The sequence below is a fragment of the Monodon monoceros genome, unplaced genomic scaffold (genome assembly GCF_005190385.1).
Source record: "Monodon monoceros isolate NGI ecotype Baffin Bay Population unplaced genomic scaffold, NGI_Narwhal_1 Super_Scaffold_11, whole genome shotgun sequence".
Classification (NCBI taxonomy): Eukaryota; Metazoa; Chordata; class Mammalia; order Artiodactyla; family Monodontidae; genus Monodon; species Monodon monoceros.
The window spans coordinates 13,620,547-13,641,847 of NW_021703767.1; the positions used below are offsets into that span (position 1 = coordinate 13,620,547).

General features: G+C 42.3%; 1 protein-coding gene across 3 annotated transcripts in view; it reads left to right on the forward strand.

Annotated features, from left to right (window-relative positions):
- Nucleotides 1–21,301, forward strand: part of TIAM1 (T cell lymphoma invasion and metastasis 1) — a 398,406-nt gene that overhangs the window by 339,642 nt on the left and 37,463 nt on the right. For 2 of the 3 annotated variants that reach the window (XM_029214248.1, XM_029214249.1), the window contains 2 exons: nucleotides 708–932; nucleotides 14,952–15,055. In XM_029214248.1, coding sequence (XP_029070081.1) covers nucleotides 708–932; nucleotides 14,952–15,055 — 329 coding nt within the window. Of the gene's footprint in view, nucleotides 1–707; nucleotides 933–14,951; nucleotides 15,056–18,477; nucleotides 19,215–21,301 lie in introns of those variants that run through there. The other variant, XM_029214250.1, reaches the window with a different exon arrangement.

Genomic DNA, 21,301 nt, shown 5'->3' on the forward strand with positions numbered 1-21,301 from the left:
GTTCTCCTAGGCTGAGCTGGTTCACAGCCGCTCCTCTGGGTCCCAAGCTTCGGCAGCTCCCCAGCATGCTTTGCAAAAGTAGCAGAACCTCTGGGGACCTTCAAAAGGCCATTCACCCCAAGGTCCTGATGTAGTTTCAAATAAAAGGTGGGGGAGGGGAAATATGATTGCTTTCGGTTCCATAAACTATCATCTCTCAATGTGTTTGGAATAAGATGACCTTCAGTGGTTGTAGCCGAGGAGATGCCTGCATTTTGATTCCGTAGAAATGATTCATAGACTTTAGCTGACTGTGCACACGTGTCCACCGTAGCACAAGAAGGCATAGAAATGGCTGCAGTCGGGGAGCCTTTCCGTCTTTTCCCCTCAAAATGCCAGGACGATAGCCAGAATTAGCATTTGCGAGGAGCAATTGGCAATTGCTTAGAGCACATAGATTCAGGAAGGAATAAATTTGTTTAGCTGGTGTATTCAGGACGGGATAGGCGTGCTGTGACATCCCAGTCTAGAACCTTCCAGACCCAAAGACCACGTGATCACCTGATGATCCCCTTTGCGCACTACAGCCTGTTTGCAGCAACACCTATAACAGGAGAGCTCGGTGTGCCCTTTCGAAACAGGGCGTCTAAGATGCAGTGATCTGATTTGATGCTGCAGCTGCTTTTATGCGTGTGTGACATTAAACATTTTCCGTCTCGCGTTGGCAGGCCTGAAAGCGGGAGATGAGATTCTTGAGATCAATAATCGCGCTGCGGGCACCCTGAATGCCTCCGTGCTCAAAGATTTCCTCGCGCAGCTGTCCCTGGGCCTCCTGGTGAGGACCTACCCCGAGCTGGAGGGAGAAGCAGAGCTGCTGGGGAGCCCGCCTCTCCGGCTGGACGGCCCCGCCGACCTCAGCGAGAACCCTCTCGCCTTTCTCACCAGCAACACAGGTATGGCTGTGCACCGGGCTGCCCCTCGGAGGCTGCCCACGCGGCTTGCGTATTTCTGTGGATTTCCTGCATCTGGCAGGTCAGCTAAGATGTGTAAGATGAGCAGATTACTGAGCTTCCTGTCGAAATTTCAAAGGGGCCAGGAACTCTTGTGCCGGTGGGTCTGCTGTTTGGCTGCAATGGAAAGCTTTGTCATGCTGCTCTTGTTGGTCATTTGGGAGAAAGATACATGGGTAGAGGCCACTGTCTCTTGGCTGTGGACGAGAGTTGGAGACACAGAAGTGCCAGGAATCACTTAAGATGCTGGGGCTCTTGGTGCTATCTTCCCTGCCGTCCATGGCACCATCCCCCAAATCACCCAGCCCTGCTTTTCCTTCTGTGGAAGAGGAAGATGTGGGGTGAGATGGCCAGAGCAGAAATGTGCCCAGAACTGGTGTTTGGTCAACTTTTCTCTTGGGCCCTTGTGACCTAGAGTCTGGACAAGAGCCCATCGGTGGAACCCCCTGCCCTGCCCCATCTGCCACTTCTCCTGTTTACACGTTTCTTCCCACTCCATCTGGCAACTTTATACTCATTCAGAAAGGAACAGCTTGAATGCTACCTGCCCCGGGGAGCCTTCCTGGCACCCCACCAAGCTCCACAGGACCCTGCGAAGACATCTTTCATGTGGGCCCTGCTCCTCTTACACTCTTCTTACTTGCTTGCATCTCTCTCCTGAGTTTGTTTCCTGGTACGAGGCTTAGGTTTTCTTCACTTTGCTACACAGGCACCCATTCTTGTTCAGCGGGAGAATCAGGGAGCAAGCCCATAGGGGAACAGATACTGCTGTCACTTATCTCACCATGACCTGGTTCTAGAGTTGGGGTTGATTTGGTAAGCTGGGGTTTGGGATTTATTTTCTCTTTAAAACTCGGGTTAAAAGAAGTCTTCATTTTCCACTTCTGAGTGTAGGTACTCTGAGTATTCTTATTTTTCGAAGTTGCTTCTGAAGCTTGGCTTGGTAAGAATAAATCACAGGCGGACGCCTTGTGACAGTTCATCCTTTTATTGGGTGGCTCCCTAGGAGAATTTGACAAGTTGAGGCTCGAGAGAATCAATCACACTTAGTTACTGTTGACTTCTGACTCATTTTGTCATTGCAGTACCCACACACCAATCACATCTTTAGAAAAGGACCCCAGGGAGCTGTGTACCCTTTAAAAAATTTTTAAAAAATTTTTTATTGAAGTACAGTTGAATTACAATGTTGTGTTAGTTACTGTTGTACAGCAAAGTGACTCAGTGATACATATATATATACATTCTTTTTCATATTCTTTCCTCTTATGGTTTATCACAGGATATTGAATATAGAACCTTGTTGTTTATCCATTCTATATATAATAGCTTACGCCTGCTAACCCCAAACTCCCACTCCACCCCTCCCCCGCCTCCCTTCCCCTTGGCAACAACCAGTCTGTTCTGTATGTCCCTGATTTTGTTTCTGTTTCACAGATAGGTCCATTTGTGTCATATTTTAGATTCCACATATAAGTGATATCATATGGTGTTTGTCTTTATCTAACCAGGGAGCTGTGTACCCTTAATGATAGGGAATGGATACCATGAAGGTTGTTCTTTTATGTGACCACAAGATGGCAGGCTCAATCCCGTAAAACTCCGTTCACAGTGGTTTCTGTATAATGACTGAGTAAGGCGTGTTGTGTTAGGTTAGATTATTGAAAGGACTTTATAAGGTCTGGATGTACATACTACAAACGACAGTGTGTACTCAACCTTTTTTGGATGTTTTTTCCTGTCTGAGCCCTTCCTGTGGGTTATGGATATAAAGTAGGTGTTGGCAAACTAAGACCCACTGGCCAAATCCAGACTATGGCCTGTTTTTGTGAATAAAGTTTTATTAGAACACGGTCACGCCCATTCATTGATGTTTTGTCTCTGGCTGCTTTCCCATCACAATGGCAGAGTTGAGTAGTTATGACTGGGACTCATGGTCTGCAAGGCTGAAAATATTTACTATCTGGCCCTTTACAGACCCCTGATATAAAGTGTGATTGCTCATGATTTGTTCCTTTAAACACAATCATAGTTTTGATATATTTCTTTCTTTTGAAAAAAGATTTGTGTATGTGTGCGTGCGTTTGCACACGCACACAGTTTGCCAAGTTTTAAAACCTTTTATTAAATTTTTTTTTAAATTTAAAAATGTGTTTGTACATAGGTGTCTGGGGAATATTTGAGTATATTTTGTATACATAGCCCTATCCTGTCAGCAGCTGACCTTACATCCTCCTTCAGACCAGACACCTTTGTAATCTGCATGCTACATCCACTGAACCTACTGTTGTTTAAACCACATTAAAACTTTCATTTTGGAATCATCCGTAGAAGATTTAGTTGTTTCCAGATCATAACTTGGAACTGACATTTCTTAAGTATTTGCTCTGTCCCAGACATTAATCTGGATGTGGAAAGTTATAATGATGACTATGACATGATTCTGTCCTCATACTTAACATTTTAGTGTAGTCCTTTGTTTTTTAATTGCTTTACCTTTTAATATTTTGTAGGGATCAAAAATCCTTCAGAGCCAAGTGTGCGTGGTCAAGTTAGGTAATCTACTTGGTTCAAGAATACAGCATGAAAGTAAAGTCACAGTGTGGGTTTTCTGGAAAGTTTCTAAGTTGGTTTCAACATTAATAAGTTCCAGAAGAATTCTCAGATGCTCTCAGTAGTGGCGGCCCCATCAGACTGCCTGGAAGCAAGCAGTCACTCAGGCTCCCCACCTGGGTCTCAGCGTGTCTGCCTCCTGGTTGCTGCCATTTCCTAGTCCCTATTTACCAGTGCAAGATAAAAGAGGGGGCAAGTAAACAGGATAAAATAACCTGAAAGATGGTTCCATAATGAGGCAGAGTTTATGAAGCAGTGCGCACAGACAGCTGCAGTGACAATAGAAAACAACTGAGAAAGTGTGTACAATGGGCAGGCTGGACTATAGCCTTCATCTAAATACAGAAGTAACTAAAAATAAGAAGCCTCCGGAGTGACGGATTTGAGGTTTGATGCCGGGACCATCTTAGGGTGGTCATAGTGGATGTGAGGCAGCCTTGATGGAGGGCCTGGCCGTGTCCACAGGCACCCTGGCTGGTGCCCGTCTGTAGGAGGCTGGGCCTGTGGATTGCCCCATTTTACGGTTCCAAGTATGCAGATGTGGCCTTGATGCTGCCCTGAGAATTGATTGAAATATGTGATTAGCTTTCCGGGCTGGATTATTTCTGAAGCCTCTTTTATGGAGAGGTTTGTTTCCTCGAGGTAGAAATATCACTACCTAGTGGCCAAGAGTGGGCTCTGGAACCAGGTTCCTTGGGAATGAGTCCTATTTTTATGTTTATTAGCTTCATGACTTTGAACAGATTACGCTTAATCTCTCTGTGCCCCGTGTCCTTGTGCATAAAATGGGGATCGTACCACACCACTCTCAAACGCGGTTGTTGTGAGGAATGACTGAGTGATGAAAGTGAGGTGTTTAGAATATGTTCTAAGAGGTACTCAAGTGTTATGCATTCAAAGCACAGTCTCTTGTGGGGATGGGAAGATTCTCTAGCTAGTAACCAGAGGCTGCTTGGTTTTGATCTCCTCACTGCCCTCTCTTCCACTTCAATCTGCACCAGGTGGATTGTCTGATAACTAAGTTTATGAAGTATACTTAAGGTAGTTTCCTTCCCCGGGTAGAAAGAAGTAGATTCTGCAGTCTAGAAGGCTGAGACCCCTGGGCCCCTTTTCAGAGATCAGGATTCCCTTGGTCTGAGGTCGGGGCTGTGTTTGCACATGTTAGATGGTTGCTTAAAAATCCTTAGGTGATTCTAACGTGCAACTAAGATTGGAGGCTACTCCCTTAGGTCACCGACTATTCTTGGTTATTGATCCTCTTTTTTTTCATCTGGGTGGAATGGTAAGTTGATTGGAATCTTATGGTCCCATGCAGACCATCTACAGGGGTGTTTGTGGATAACATTCTGTGGTCTGCTTCATTGAGATTTCTGTAATGACAACCTGGTAGGTAAACTCCTTTATCCTCCTCTTCCTCGGTATAGGAGGGACACATGGTGACTGGATTGCCGTGTTGGCTTGGAAAGCCAGGGACTGGAGAATAGATTCCATCCTAAGTGTTCTCTCAATAAGACTCAGTTTCCATTCTTGGCCATTGGCCATCCACGTGTCCTTGCTGAAATCTTCCTGGGTCTATTCTTCATCTTTTTTCTTTTTCTTTTTTTTTTTTTTCAACAGTTGTTTAGGGACAGACTGGTAAGAAAATGGGGGAAGAGGGTCCAGGCAAAAAGCTAGTTCCTTCAGTGGCTATTATTTTAGAAAGAGCCTGAAGTGAAGGGGAAGCTGGCATAGGAAGTTGCAAAACTCTGTTTCTGTGAGCTTTCCAAAAAGCCTCTGTAATGTTCCTGTGTGATTTATTTTGAATACTGATCTCATCTGGTGCTACCGACATTTGGGGCCAGATAATTCTTTGCTGTGGGAGGCTGTCCTGTGCCTTCACGTTAGCAGTATTCCTACAAACAACTCTCAGCTAGTCGTTTCTAACCCCCTCCCCCCAAGTTGTGTCAAAAATAATCTTCAGACGTTGCTAAATGTCCCCACAGGGGCAAAGTCTCCAGTTGAAAGCACTGGCCTGGTTGATTAGAATGTATATACCTACACTCCCCAGTTAGGGAACTGTTACAGTGAACGTCAATATAGGAAAGCAGGGCTTCCCTCGTGGTGCAGTGGTTGAGAGTCCGCCTGCCGATGCAGGGGACACGGGTTCATGCCCCGGTCCGGGAAGATCCCACATGCCGCGGAGCGACTGGGCCGGTGAGCCATGGCCGCTGAGCCTGCGCATCCGGAGCCTGTGCTCCGCAACGGGAGAGGCCACAGCAGTGAGAGGCCTGCGTACCGGGGGGAAAAAAAAAAAAAAATATATATATATATATATATAAGCAAATCTAGATCTAAAATTATTTTAAAAATAAGTTTCAGAAAAACAAAAGCCCCCAATTTTATGCAAGTTATAAAAATCATAATTCAAGGGGCAAACATGCTATCTTTCCAAGGCTTCAAAATGTCTGTCTCTCTCACTTTAAGTTCTGTCCTTAAGGCTCACATTCATTTGACTTTAGCACTGGTTTCTACCTGTTAAAGACAATTAGGGCCAGCCTTGGGTTTGGAGAGTCAGCCCCCTTGATCTTACTCTGTCTGATGCTGAGTGAAAGATGGCAATCCGCAGTGAGCACAGATAGCCCTCCTGCAGGAAGTAGATGAAGCACCCTTTGCTGTAACAGGAAAGGCTTCTGTGACAGCCAGGAGAGCCAAGGCATCTTGGTCAGAGCAAGGAGTCGTTAAGCACTCAGCAGCCTTTGATTTGCCAGGCAGTGCTTGCTTCCCTGCAGTGCCTGTGAAATGCAAGGTTCTATTTTGGGCTGATGTTCCGTGCGGATTGTCTGGTGCTCCATTCTGCAAACAGAAGACAACCAGACAGCAGGAGGGGCAACCAAGAAAGAGGAACTGCACAGATTTACCTTCCTACAAACAGATATGGTCCCATTCTCCAGATTCACTGAAGTCTCACAGATACCAGCAGCACATGGCCTTCTAGTTGTTTGTCGATAAAACGTGGAGCCATGTGCGTTTCGTAAACTGTCTGTGTGCGATGCTTATCGTCACACAGCACATGGCCCGCTTCTGTGGGCCCTGCTAGGGAAACCCTAACACCTAGTCCTGATTTCCAGCTGCATTTGATTAATGACACCCGTTGAGTCCTGTGTGTGGAAAAAAATGTCGGTTCAGAGATTGAGAGCCTCCATTTGTATCATTTTAAAGAACGTTAGTGGATTATATATTATTTGAGTTTCACAACAAGCTGATAGGATTGGGAAGGACTATATCTACAGTTTTTATGGATTAAAAAAATGTTCTCTGGAGAGAAACAGATACTGGGGTTTTGTGAAATTTGGTTGGAAAGAAGTTATTATTTGTCTCCCAAGTTAAAATTGTAGTGTTTTTCCTTTTTTTTTTCATGGTGTATATTTAGCTCTCCCCAGTTTTTTTTTCCTTTATAAATTGTTTTGGTTTTGTTTTCTTAGCTTGGGGGAGGGGCAGGTGTTTATGCTGATCTTATATGAGTGTGTCTATGGAATTCTTATTCTTATATGACAGTAAAATGGCTGAAAAGCAAAATAAAATCATCGCTTAATGATGAGATTCCAGCTAAATGTCTTTATTGGCCGTGTCTAACCTTTTCTTACTCCCTTCCCCTCAGTCGTTTTTTTCACTCAATAACCAGTTATGATTGGTTCCTCTTCGGAAATGTTTGAATTGGAGAATCTGCTAGTTTAACTTACATTGTTCATGTATCTCATAAGGCAAAGATTTTTTTCCTTCCTTCATTAAATTCTTGGTGAATGCATCTCATCCAAGTAAATCAAAGATAAATCAAAATGTAAGCTTACATTCATGTGTTTGTACTGCCCCTGACCTCATTGTTGTCTATCCGGCTAATGGTGAGTGGGACGTGCTAGCAGCAAAGGTTTCCTCAGTCACAAAACAATCACATTATGCTGTGAAAATAATTTGAAGAAGCAGAGAAATGATCACACCTGTTCACAACAATGAATGTTATTTATGGCAGCTTTTGAGATAGTCTATAGGTCCTGTCCTGCTGGGCCTCAGCCCTGCCCTGTACTGCCTCATTCTCTGAGACTGTCCACCCACTGTTCGTCTTTTTTTTTTTTTTTAATTGGGGTAGAACTGACATATAACATTATATTAGTTTCAGGTGTACAACAGCATGATTTGATATTTGTATACATTGCAAAATGATCACCACAGTGTCTAGTTAACATCCATCACCACACATAGTTACAATTTTTTTTCTTGTGATGAGAACTTTTGAGATCTGCTTTCTTAGCAAATCTCAAATATACAACATAGCATTATTAACTATAGTCGTCATGCTGTACATGACATCCCCAGGACTTATGCATTACAGCTGTAAATTTATACCTTTTGACCCATTTCACGCACCTGCCCCCCAACCCCCTACCTCTGACAACCCCCAATCTGTTTTCTGTATCTGTGAGGGTTTTTTTGTTTGTTTTTGTTTTGCTTGTTTTGTTTTAGATTCCACACATAAGTGAGATCATACAGCATTTGTTCTCTGACTGACTTATTTCCCTTAAGCATAATGCCCTCAAGGTCCATCCATGTTTTTGCAAAGAGTAGATTTCCTTCCTTTTTATGGCTGAATAATTCTCCACTGTATACCCCTGCTCATCCTTTGTCTCTTTAGTTTTGGCTCTGCTTCCTCTCTGTGCTGCCACGCGTTAACTGGCGCCTCTTTTATGCCAGGTGGTGATGTGCTAAGTGCTGGGCATAGAGTGAAGTGGGACAGGAAGTTCCCTGCTTTGATTACTTCCTCAACCACCTCTCAGCCTTGTCTTCAGCTTTCTGGAGCTGTCTGCATGTGTACTGGTAATTAAATGGGGACAGCTACCTCCACCACAAAGGGAATAATCCCTTCAGGGTCTTCTCTTAGAGGAAGGTTTCTTGTGGTAAAGGAAGAGTAGGAAGTCGCAAATCTGTGTTTGTATGGGGTTGCACAGAAACTCGACAATGGTGTTCTATAAGCCTCTTCAGCTGGAAAGTGTTCAGAGAAGGCCTTGAAGTGTGAGAGCAAACACAGGACTTTTTCCTGGTTTGGATTCCCTGTTCCTGCCATGCCAGTGTCTCTCTTCAGCATTCTTGAAGGGCACCACTGTCAATTCCTGCCTCTCTGGCTCTCTTAGATGACTAAGTTCCCCCTAACCATGTGTTGGCTATCTACTGCTATGTAACAAACCACCCAAAACAGCCATTTAATTTGCTCACTGTGCTCAGCAGTTTGGGCGGGGCTCAGCTGGACGGTTGTTCTGCTCTCCTTGCCTCAGTCACTCTTGTGACTTTGTCATCTGGGCTTGACTGGGGCTGGTTTAAGATGGCCTTACTCACATATTTGGTGATTGGTTGGCTGGACCCCTCTTTCCTTGAGGTCTCTCATCCTCAATAAACTAGCTTGGGGGTTTCATTGTATGGTGGGTCCAGGGTTCCTGGGGGACCAGACAAGAACCTGCAAAGCCACTTGTAGCCTTAGCTCAGAAGGCTTCATATATCACCGCTTATGTCACATTCTGTTGGCCCAAACAAGTCACAAACCAGGCCAACCAAAATTCATGGGGTGGGGTCATTGACACAAAGATCCGTGCTTAAAGGGATGGGAGGAATCATCACTGTCATCTTTGCCAATTGTCTACCACAACTGCATTGCCTTTTCTCTTTCTCTCCTATTTTATTAATTTTTATCTTCAGTTAAAGGCAGAAGCATAGCTAACAGGGTAAAAAAAGAATATATACTGTAGAATCAGATAGACCCACAGTTATTGATTCATAGGACTTCTTTTATATTCTAGATATTAATATTTTTTGCAAGTTATATGTGTTGAAGATAACTTTTCTCAGTCTATAATGTATCTTGTTGCCTTTATGGTGCCTTTTGACAAAGAAAAGTTTTTAATTTTAGTAAAATCTGATTTTCAATCTCATAGGATTTGTGCTTTTTATATCCTGTTTAAGAAATCCTTCTCTCTCCCCTGGGCAACAAACATTTTCTTACCTATTTCCTTCTGAAAGATTTATAGTTTGGACTGTTCACTTTCTGGTTTATACCTCCCTGGTACTGATTCTTATGAATGATGTGAGTTAGGGTTCAGCTTTTTATTTTCCCATGTGGGTAATCTGCTCTCCTAGCCACATTATCAAATGTTCCATTCTTTTCCCCTGGATCTGCAGTGACACATCTGCTGTACATCACACTTCCATACACGGGTGGGGCTGTTTCTGGGACTCTCTGTTCTGTTAGCCTGTCTTCTTGCTAATTCTGCACTGCCTTATATTATTGTAACTTTAAATACATTTTGATATCTGGTAGGGAAAGTATCCCAGTCTTGTTTTTCTTCTCTAAAACTGTCTTTGGTATTACTAGCCTTTTGCTCTTTCATAACAAATTTAGTTCCAAAAATAATGCTGCCAGTGTGGTCTGTCTGAATTCGGATTCTTTGGCATTTGTTGAGATTTGTGTTATGGCCTCATATGTGGGCTCTTTGCATAAACCGCTAATCCTTGTGAATAGGGTTTAAAATTCATGGATCAAGCATAATAATTCTTGATGTTTACATCTTCTATAGTCTGACTAAATCTATTTTGTGTGGCATTTGGAGAGCGTTCTTTACGTTTGCCTAATATATTTTCCATCCCTATACTTTCAGTCTTCTGTGTCTTTTTGTTTAGGTCTATTTCTTGCCTATAAGCATATAGGTGGGGCTTTGTATGACATTATTTTGGTTTTTATCTAAACATGAAGTTTAAATATTGAGTTTAGTCTACATTACATTTATTTAGAAGATCCATGTATTTTGTCTCATTTCTATCATCGTATTTTGCTGTCTTCATCTTGTTTGTTCTTCCTGCCCTTTCCTGTACTCTCTTTTGGCTGAATTTCTAAACTCCACTTTCCCCTTTCAACTTATACAGCCTAATTCTTTTCTTATAGTGGTTGCCCTTAAAATTTTAACATGATTTCTAACAAAACAAGTCCAAATTCTTTTTACTTCTCACTTGAAGCATAAAAGGACCATGAAATGGTTTAAATACAATCACCCACCATTGCTTTAGTTTCATCTTGTATGTTTTACCTCCAAATGCCTTTTTCGATGTGTGTGGAGTGTTGTTTTATACACTACGACTTGCCTGTGTGAATGTCAGCTCTCTATTTATCTCTCTGGTAACCTCGTATACCAGATTATACATGTGTGCGTGTGTGTATATATGTTTTCCCACCCGAAGTACATCCTTTAGAGAATTTTTTTTTAGCGAGGTTCTGTATTAGTAAACTTTCTCACTCTTTGTCATATGATTTTTATTATATTTTTCTTCTTGAATACTATTTTAGCTTGAAATACAATTGTGTTGATAGTTTGAGCATTTGAGAATTTCTGTGCTCTAGTGAGATAATGTCTTCAGATAGGCCTTCCTAGCTTCTTTCTTCAACTCTTATTCTTATCCATTGAGTATTTAATTTCAGTGATTATAGTTCTTATTTCTAAAAAATTTACTAATTTACCTGGTCTTTTTTGAAAGTCTCTCTTTTCCTGTCCCCTGCCCCCTTTTTTTTAAAGCGTACTCGTTTGACAATCTATCTGATAATTGCGGTATTATTCCTTGGGAGTCTTGTTGTGGCTGTTGCTTCTCCCTCGTGGGGACTTGGTTCTCCTGTGTTTATAATAATGGATTATAGGTTCTTGTTTGACCCAGCTTATGTGTGTCTGATCATTAATATGATCCCATCATTAAGGATGAATCCCTCTAGAGCAGACTTGTTTTGGCTTCCGCCAGATGCCCTTGGAATACAAATTTAGAACAACTTTATGGCAATTTTTCATCTTGAGGATCACGGACTGAATTCCTGTATTGAAGTCCTAACCCCTGATGTGAGGGTTATTCGGAGTTGGGGGCCGTTGGGAGGTAATTAAGTTTAGACGAAGTTATGAGCTGGATTAGTGTCCTTGTAAGAAGAGGAAGAGAGACCAGGGTTCACCCCCTCTCTCCTTGCACACACAAAGAGCGGTCATGTAGGTGCCCAGTGAGGTGGTGGCCATCTGCAAGCCAGGGAAAGGCCCTCACCAAGGAAAGAATCTGCTGGCACCCTGATCTTTGACTTCCAACCTCCAGAACTGAGAGAAATAAATGTCTGTTGTTTAAGCAACCCAGTCTGCAATCCTAGTTACAGCAGCCTGAGCAGACTAAGACATTGGAGTCCCCAGAATGTAGGACATAGTGTAAATTTGAATCTCAAACACCCGTGCAGCCAGCCTGTGGTTGTCACCTCCAAGAAGAAACCCTTCTTCCTCCATCCCCACTCATCCCAGAGTATGGGCAGAGTTAAATCAGCTTCCTTTTTCCTTCTTTTTTTATTTTTTTCTCTTTTGCCAGTGAGTACTTTTGAAAAAAAATCTTTTTGAGTCTTTTTGGGGTAAAAGTGTAGCCCTTCAAAGGAACCATATGAATGTGGGAGATTTGATTCTAACTCTCCAGTTTGTACTGACCCAACAGTTGTTTTCTGTCTCACGGCTTCACAGTTGACACCAAAGGCTCCAGGACTGTGGTTCCCAAGCTGAGATGGTTCTGCTGTTGGGCTCTGTAGGGGTGCGTGTTTGATTGTCACAGTGGCTGCGGAGTGCTCAAGGTACTTAGAACCCAGGAGCCCGGGGGGGGGGGGGGCCTAGTGCACTGTGTACCTGCCATGTGTACAGTTTTCCTCCTAAACGTTTTCCCCTCCTGACACCAACAGGTTCCCGCTCCCTTTGGGAAACACTGCTCTAGGGTTTGGAGTTTGGGGACTGATGGATTTCTCAGCACTGCCATGGCTTTGGGACTGGCCCATCCCTCCTGCTTCCTTTGTCTTCTTCATTTTGGGCTCTGGGGATTTCTTGGAGCTCAGCTTTATCTTTAAAAAGGATTTGGGGAGACTTCCCTGGTGGTCCAGTGGTTAAGACTCTGTGCTTCCACTGCAGAGGGCACGGGTTCAGTCCCTGGTCAGAGAACTATCCGCATGCTGCATGGTGCAGCCAAAAAAATAATAATAATGGGGCTTCCCTGGTGGCGCAGTGGTTGAGAGTCCACCTACCGGTGGGGGGGACACGAGTTCGTGCCCCGGTCCGGGAGGATCCCGCATGCCGCGGAGCGGCTGGGCCCGTGGGCCAAGGCCGCTGGACCTGCGCGTCCGGAGCCTGGGCTCCGCAGCAGGAGAGGCCACAGCAGTGAGAGGCCTGCGTACCGCAAAAACAAAAACAAAAACAAAAACAAAAAATAATAATAATGAAAAAAATATAAAAAGAATTTTGTTCTATTTTATTGATACTTAGAATTTCTAAGTGTTTGTAGAATTAGGGTTTTTTTGCTTCCTTTTTAGGATACCTGACCCACGGTATTGTTAACAATGAAAATCCTTTCATTCCTTTTCCCACTATTTTGTGAGCAACCTCTAGAGCCCAGGCATTATGATAAACAGTGGAGATATGCAGGGTCACAGTGTTTGGCTGTACCATCTGGGGGTCGCCATTATGCAGATTACAGCGTGAAGGTGACCTTGTGTACAGCCTCGCCACCCTGCTTAGTGCTGAGGGAGCGTGGTTCCTGCCATCTCAGAGCTTAACGCTGTTCAAATCTTCCCCTTCTTTCTGGCCCCAGAATCTAGGTCATTGCCCCCATTTAAAGTATTCAATCACTCTTTTTTCCTCTGGTGGTGACTGTGTGACATTGTTGATATCCACCAAGTTAAGTGGGCCTCTCTGTTGGATGGCTCCCACCATGTTATTGAGTGAGCAAGTAATTAAAAGAAGTGCAAGAAAATCGTAGAGCCAGAACTCTGCGACTAGGTGCGGGGACGCGAGGGGGTTCGGACAGAAACTTACAAACCATAGAAGGTAGGCATTCGCTTCATTGGTGCTTCATTCCAGAGGAGGGGAAGGGGACCACAGGACGCAGCCTTGGAGCGAGGTTTGCTCGGGGATTGGCTTCTTTCCTTAGTTTCCCAACCAACCTAGAATTTGATCAGAAAGTCATGCTAAACAGCTTGTGACTGTAACCGTGTCATTGGAATAAGGCAGCCTCTTTGCAGACTGAGGCTTTCATCCAAAGAGTCAGAAAGTGGCTCCTTCTCTTCTCTTCTCTTTCTTCCCTTCTCTTCTTCTCGTCTTTCTTCCCTTCTCTCTCATCGGGTTAGAGTGATGGTGCTGTAGTCCCTGACCCAGTGCCTGACATATTCTAAGATAATGGTCATCAAACCACTGTCTTATCAGACTAGCTAGAGATTTGTAAATATACTAGAGACTTGTTATTCCAAGTGTGGACCATGGACCTCTTGATTGATAACATCTTGGAGCTTGTAAAAAATGCAGAATCATAGGTCCAACCATATACCTACTGAATCTGAATCTGCATAACATGAACCCCCAGGCAGTTCAGATGCTCTTTAAATCTGAGAATCCCCCCAGAGGAAAGAGATCTTAATGTTCTCTTCCCCACTGCAGGGGGCTACCATAGCCAACCACTGAAGTAGGGACTTGGTAAAATAGGAAAGAAAGTTGCCTGCACTTTTGCATACATAGAATATGGTGAGAAGAGTGGGTGAAGTTTGCCAGGTAATCTATATGAAAGTTATTATTTTTTTAGTGTTCTTCCCAGAATGGTTTATTCAGTTATTTTAGCAATGAAGTAATTGATCCAGCAATTAATTTGATTATAAATCAATCAAATAATTTAATTTTATTTAAATTTTATTTCATAGATAGATGGATAGTAAATTATTGTCTCAGTCAGCTGGGGTTGCTGTGACAGGATGCCACAGATTGGGTGGCTTAAACAACAGGTATTTATTTCTCACAGTTTTGGAGGCTGGGAAGTTCAAGATCTGGGTTCCTGCTGAGGGCTCTCTTCTGGCTTGCAGACAGCTGCATTTTCTCTGTGTCCTTACATGAGAGGAGGGGAGCTCTGGTGGAGGCCCATCCTCAAGACCTCATCTAAACCTACTTAACTCCCAAAGGCCTCATCTCCACATACAGTCCCATTGGGGACTAGGGCTTCAGCGTATGAAATTGAGGGGGGACATAAACATTCAGTCCACAGCAATGATTGTATATTATAAAATATGTATTATAAATAATAAAAGTATACTATGTTATAAAATAATAATAATAGTGGTAACAATAAAAACAGCAAAAAACTGACATTTATTGAACCAAGATCATGGAGCACATACTTGGAGCGTCTAACAATATACGTACACGTCATGAGCTTGACCCCACACTCCCTTGCACTGGCATGGCTTATAGCAATGACTGTACGTGCTGACCCATGTGTTCTTCTGACTTCACCTTGCAGGGCACAGCCTCTGCAGCCAGCAGGGCAGTAGTCCTGAGAGTGCTCCGGAGGAGACCGAAGGGCCAGACTTGGAATCCTCAGATGAGACTGATCACAGCAGCAAGGTGAGAGATTTCCATTTGCACATCCCATGTCTTGAACCACCAAAGAGTCACAGCTGACACGTCACCTCTGCAGCTGTATGTGGTTAGAAGGCCCCTCCATGGGACCAAAGTGTTTTTACTTCTGAGATGTCACTAAATAGGATATGAAATCCAAATTATAGTCTTGAGAACAAACCCATATGTGAGAATATAGGGCAGAGCTCACTCTTAATGAATTAAAGTCTCATTTCATCCTGTTTCCTTCTTATGCTTCCATATATGTATGATGAAACAGCATCTAAAATGTGTACAATTGGGTCCGTTATACTTTCTTGCTACTCATGGTTTCTATAACAGACTCCCTTTGCATTATCTCTGTTTAGCTCTTGTGAAAGGTGAGCACCTTTTTTTTTTTTCATTAAAGGGAAAGAAACAATCTTTTTGTTTAATCCAAATACAGTGATTCTTACCCGGTTGAGCACTGTGACAAAGCTCTTATCCTGACCCTTTGGTGCAACCGCGAATTTGTTTTCCATAATTCATCATGCTTTTATTCCACTTCCTAAAGAGTTCTATGTATCAATAACCTCTTCTCATCACAGTCTCCAGAGTATAACAATTTGAAAACTCTGTTACCTATATCTGAAAGACCCCTCCCCAGTAAAAACAGTGATATGTGATTATGTCCGTATTTATTCGTCTTCTGTTTTCAGAATGTCGTTGACATATTTATGTTGGTCCCCCTGTCTGTCTCCTATTCTTTTGCTTGACCTTGACCAGTCACTTAACCTGAGCAAATCATGTAACTTTAAATTATACGTTTGTTTTTCTCATCTACAATATCGGGTGATTCTTGCCTTTGTCCAGTAACTGAGTGATTGGCTGGGTCAAAAATATAACTGATATTGATCATGGAAATATACTCTTCAAGTCCGAATGATTATTTCAAAAACCTACGCTTCTCTGTGTATACTTTTCTGCCTCTTTTTGTCTTTATATATCTTTGTAGGACTTTCTTCAGTGCATATGTTAGGCTATCTTCAGCATTGCTTTTATCCATATGTTTCTCTTTTGCCATCATAGGATCATCACTCTCAGTGTCTAAGTTGAGCACAGTATAAAATTTAATATTTTAAAGTAATTTTAATGTTTATAAATTTAATATTTGTAGACTGAAAGGGCTTTATGTTGTTGGTTATTAATTAAAAAGCCAGTAAACGGAAACATGCACGTTTCATTTAAAGGTAAAAAAACAAACAAAAGCTGTTTAAAGTTACTTTTTATTTTTGTGGCCTTTTACCTACTTTTTCGGGGAGGTGGGGGAGGGTGAGTGGCCCTCAAAAGAAACAGATATTTCCGTGTGAGGTAAGATATTTTGAAGGCTATTTATTAAATTGTTCTATTATTAAACTAAAAATGTTAATTCTCAGTTTCTAATCTGATTTTGGAGTACAGTTATTTTTCCTGTATCTAAGACATTTATTTCTGAATACTTTTTAACTTGGATCATTTTTACCTCACTGTAATAGCCGTGTTCCACTCCCTTTGTGGATTTTGAGAGATTGCTTCCATTTTAAATATAGTGAGTCATGAAGTCCCGAACAGGGTCGTCTATAATATGGGGTTCTGGCAGCAGAGAGGAAGGAAGAGGCCCCAGGGTTTTGTTGACTCATCCCAGGTGCCTCTCTGATTTCATGGTTCTTTCTCCTGAGAACAAGACCCTGAAACTTGCCTGGAACAGCCAGGGTCAAGTATAGGAGCAGGCGATGCTGTTCCTGGATTTCACTGTAGAAATGCGCGGTAGGCTCTCATAAAGGAGAATATCTTTGAAGTTATTGACAAGTTTGGGTAATGATCTGAGTATTTTTAAAGATCATAAGGTGGACTCATTGACACCATAGGTTCACAGTCCTTTTTTTATAGACTGGATGTACGGAGCACTGTGTGATTCTGTACCTGAAAATACTCCTGGTGTTGGTTTGATTCAGATTTTATCTTCTTTATTTGAATGATTTTGTTATTAGTAATAAATGAGAGCTAATAGTTAGGTAGTGTCTTGTATATATTAGATGCTGTTCCATATTAACCTATCTCATTCTCACAATACCACTGAGAGATAGATACTGTTATTCCCCCTATTTTATAGGTGACAATATTGGAACAGAGAGGTTAAGCCACTTACTGAAGGTCACACAGCTCTGAGATGACAAAACTAGGCTCTCTGTTGTTAACTGCTTTGCTAAAATGACCTTCTGGCCAGATTGTTAAGGTCTGGTATTAAATACCAGGTTTCAAAAAAGGAAGGAAGGAATTAATTAGTGATAGTATAAGCCAGTTTAGATATACAGTTGAACCTTGAACAACACGCAGTTGAATTGTGAGGGTCCACTTATATGTGGATTTTTTTCCAATAGTAAATAGTATTACCGATCTGCAGTGGGTTGAATCTACGGATACGGAACCGTGGATGCGGACGAACCACGTGGATACGGAAGAACTACGTATATGGGGGTAGAGGGGAGTATAAGTTATACGTGGATTTTTGACTGCAAGAATATTCGGCACCTCTAACCCCCGAGTTGTTTAAGAGGCAACTGTATACTCATTAGCCACTTAAATATTTTTCTAATGCTTAAGCTTCATGAAATATTTTTCTAACGCTTAAGCTTCGTGTCTTTTTTCATGATTTAAAGTAAGAGCAAGTGTATATCTTAAGTTTCTTGATTAAGGACCAATATTTTTTGATGTGGCTCCTATATCAGTGTGTCATTTTTCTTGAGGATAAACCAAACATTCATAGTTAAGCTGTAAACTGCCTACAAGTGGAAGGATGATTTAGCTTTAATTTGAATGCACCAGGCTGGGTGTAGAATGTAAAAACTAGATAAATAGATAAACAAACAAATGAATAAATGAAATGAAACAGGAAATCATTTTTTATCTGGCTGAATACATGAGGGCTGTCGATTCTTTTTGTTTATTTCTTTAATATTTTTGCTGCTCTTCCTAAATGAATCATTTTGTGAAACAGTGGGCAGGATAAAGAGAATGCATGTTAGAGTTTTGTGTGTTGTTACAAATATTTTTTAGATGGCAGTTTTTGCGGCACGTGGTCTTCGGGGGTTGAGCAAGTAGGTAATTGTGAGTTTGTTGCTGAGCCATGGTGACACGGGACTGTCACATCCACGGGGCTGGGGCGTGGGACTTCCACACCGCAGGGACAGTCTGGCCGCCTTTCCTCTTTGTAAGCCACGTCCTTCCTCTTATGACTGTGGGTGACAACCTCAGAGGACCTCCTCACCCCCCCCCCCCACCCACTTGTTTCCCTGCTTCTAATTGAAAACTCTTGTCTCTGGAAACGAATGCTAATTAGCTCCGGGCAGTCCTATCATGCATTCCAGACCCCCTGGCAGCTGTGATTTTGTTTTCCACTTAGCCAATGTATGAGAATCATTTTCAGAGCATTTCCAATTGGAAAGCCTTCTTTTTTCTTTTCAATCCAAATTGTTGTTGTCTTGGAAATGTTTGGTTTTTGTAACAAAGCATTCGGGGGAAATTGTGAAAATATGAACTGTTAAAAAATGTTTTGGTTTTTAGTGTCTGCTCTCAACTCTGTGAGGGGCGTCTTCAAAGTTTGAGCCGGGCGGGTTTAATATTCCTGTGCAGTGCAGGATGCAGGCCAATCAGCTGATCTCAGTCTGCAGGGTAGAGACGCTTACATCCCCGGGAGGCGTTTTTTTTTTTTTTTTTTTGCATTGTTTTCTTGCCTCCTGGCTCTCCCTTTCTGGAACTTCTGCCGTTTAGCCAGGTGAAAACAAAGCATAAATTCTGGTTTATCGGTTAGCCTTTGACTCCCTCCCAGAGGGCACTGACGGGCAGAGGGGGCTGCTGTCGGGTCGCGCTGTCGCTGTCCTTGCTCTTTAGAGATGCAGCCGTAGGTCTTCATGGCACAGCCGGCATGGGCTCTCTGCATGGGAGGATGGTCTCTCAGGAGCCAGAAGGCATTTGGTGTTCTCCGAGTATTTTAAGAAACTTCTGTTTCTTTGTGGAACGTGTCAGGAGGTAGAATTATCATGAGAATACCTTCCCGATGATGTCTGCTTTGTGGAAAATAAAGCGCAAGCCCAGGATTGAAAACAGTGGCAAGTCCGGTGATTCTGTATATCGGACGCTTCACCTGGTGAGCACTGTTTGAATTCTATCTTGCTAGCCTTTGTTTATGTTACGACTTTCTAGCTGATTTGTTTCCCAGTTCAAATGATGGTGATATGCTTGTCCCATGTCTCCATATTGCAGCCTTCTGCCCTTTAGATCCCCTTGTTGATAGAGAATATACATTTTAACATGGGAGTGGGGGGCATCAGTAGTTGGAGTGAAGTCGAGTTTGCCAAGAATCTTTACACATATCTGTTTTTTCATTTCTAAATGACAGAAAGGTGGGTTGTTATTATTATTTTTAAAATTAATCGTCATTTGAATGTTTCCCTTTTTCTTTTGGGTGTTGAGATTTTGAACATGTTTGTGTTATATGTGTGATAAGTCTCCCCATCTCCACCTCCAAACAGGTGGCCTAAGTATTCAGCAAGCATTTCTGGAAGAAGAATGTTCAACTTGCCTCCTACAAAGTTTTAAGTGCTTTTGACTTTATTTCTGCTTACTTGAGAAGCAGGTGGATTTACATGTGTTGGCCCAGGGAATGTATTAATGATTTAATGACAACCGACCTATATTGGGTATGCCAATTCCTATGGTAACTGTTGCCTCTTTAATAAGAAAAAATTTTAGTGGGTTAAGGGGGAGGAATAATTTAAAATCAAGTTAAACCATTTAATCGTTAAATATTAATATCAGAGTCTGTTGACTACTAGATTTCGTGTCACTTAATGAAACTGAACTTGGACAGTGAGTATACCTGGTTTGCTCAAGCAAGCCTTTATCCTTATGGAATGTTTCTTCTTCAAAGTTTGTTCAAAAGGAGACCAAAAAGATGCCAGAGAACCATAGGGGTTATCATTGTATATGAGGGTCTCTGAAATTATGGAATATGTTACTTTGGTGTTTGTTTCCCAAAAAAGCTTAAATAAAGACTATAAGATTTCAGGCCACTCTGGCCCCTTTTAAATCTGTGGGAAGTGTTAAATCGGTCAGACTCAAAGGACAGTTTTAGAACTCTGAACTCATCCCGAGATAGAAATTGCCTTTAGTGGTTGCATAACAGGAAGAGCTTTAACAGCTGGGTTGCTTGGGTTGGTAGTGTGTACTTGAAAGCCTACCCCCCTCTTTTTGTACTTTCTTTTCATCTTCCACAGGAAGAAAGTGATATTATAAACACTGAACTTCATGCAGACCTCAGTAAACGAGCCCATTTCCTCCTTCAGTGGTCATATTCATTTCTGTACGTTGGGTGGGTAACTCTTCATCCTGACAGTAGAACAGCTCTGCTACCCTTTAACAGTTTTAACTGGCAGCTCTGAAATGCCCATAAGTGCTTTTTGTGTCCATGGTGACTGATGGCAGTCCTCGAACGGGGAGAGGTTTGGACTTGGAGAAACTGTGTCTGTCTTCTTCTTTCCAGCAATCCTTTGCTACTTGTACCGATTCCAGGAAACTTGGCTTTTAGGAGATATGTTGAGGACCTCTCATGGCAGCTCTCTTTCTGGGCTACAGTGCTTGATGTGTAAATGACCAGAATGCCATGTATCACTCAGTGGTAGAGTGAGGAAAGCACTGCACTCAACTCCTTCTACATCCTATATCCTGGCCAAGCTACATGGAGAAGCTCCTAATAGGTTTTTTAAAATTAATTTTTATTGGAGCATAGTTGCTTTACAATATTGTGTTAGTTTCTACCGTACAGCAAAGTGAATCAGCTATACGAATCCATGTATCCCCTCTTTTTTGGACTTCCTTCCCTTTAAGGTCACCACAGAGCATTGAGTAGCGTTCCCTGAGCTATACAGTATGTTCTCATTAGTTATCTATTTTATACATAGTATCAATAGTGTATGTATGTCAATTCCAATCTCCCAGTTCATCTCCCCCCGCCGACCCCAGGTTCTAATAGGTTTTGATGCAAACAAGTTTGGCCACAGTATGGGGGCAGGGGGACTTAAAAACTGGGCCACAACATGTAAAATCTCTAGGTTAGAGGTATTCTAAAGACGACCTGCATTTCATTTTTGGGGGGGTAATATTTTAGTAAAACAAAATTCTCAAACTTGATGATATCCTTTGAAGTTGTTTCCAAGCAAAAATTTCATTAAGAGC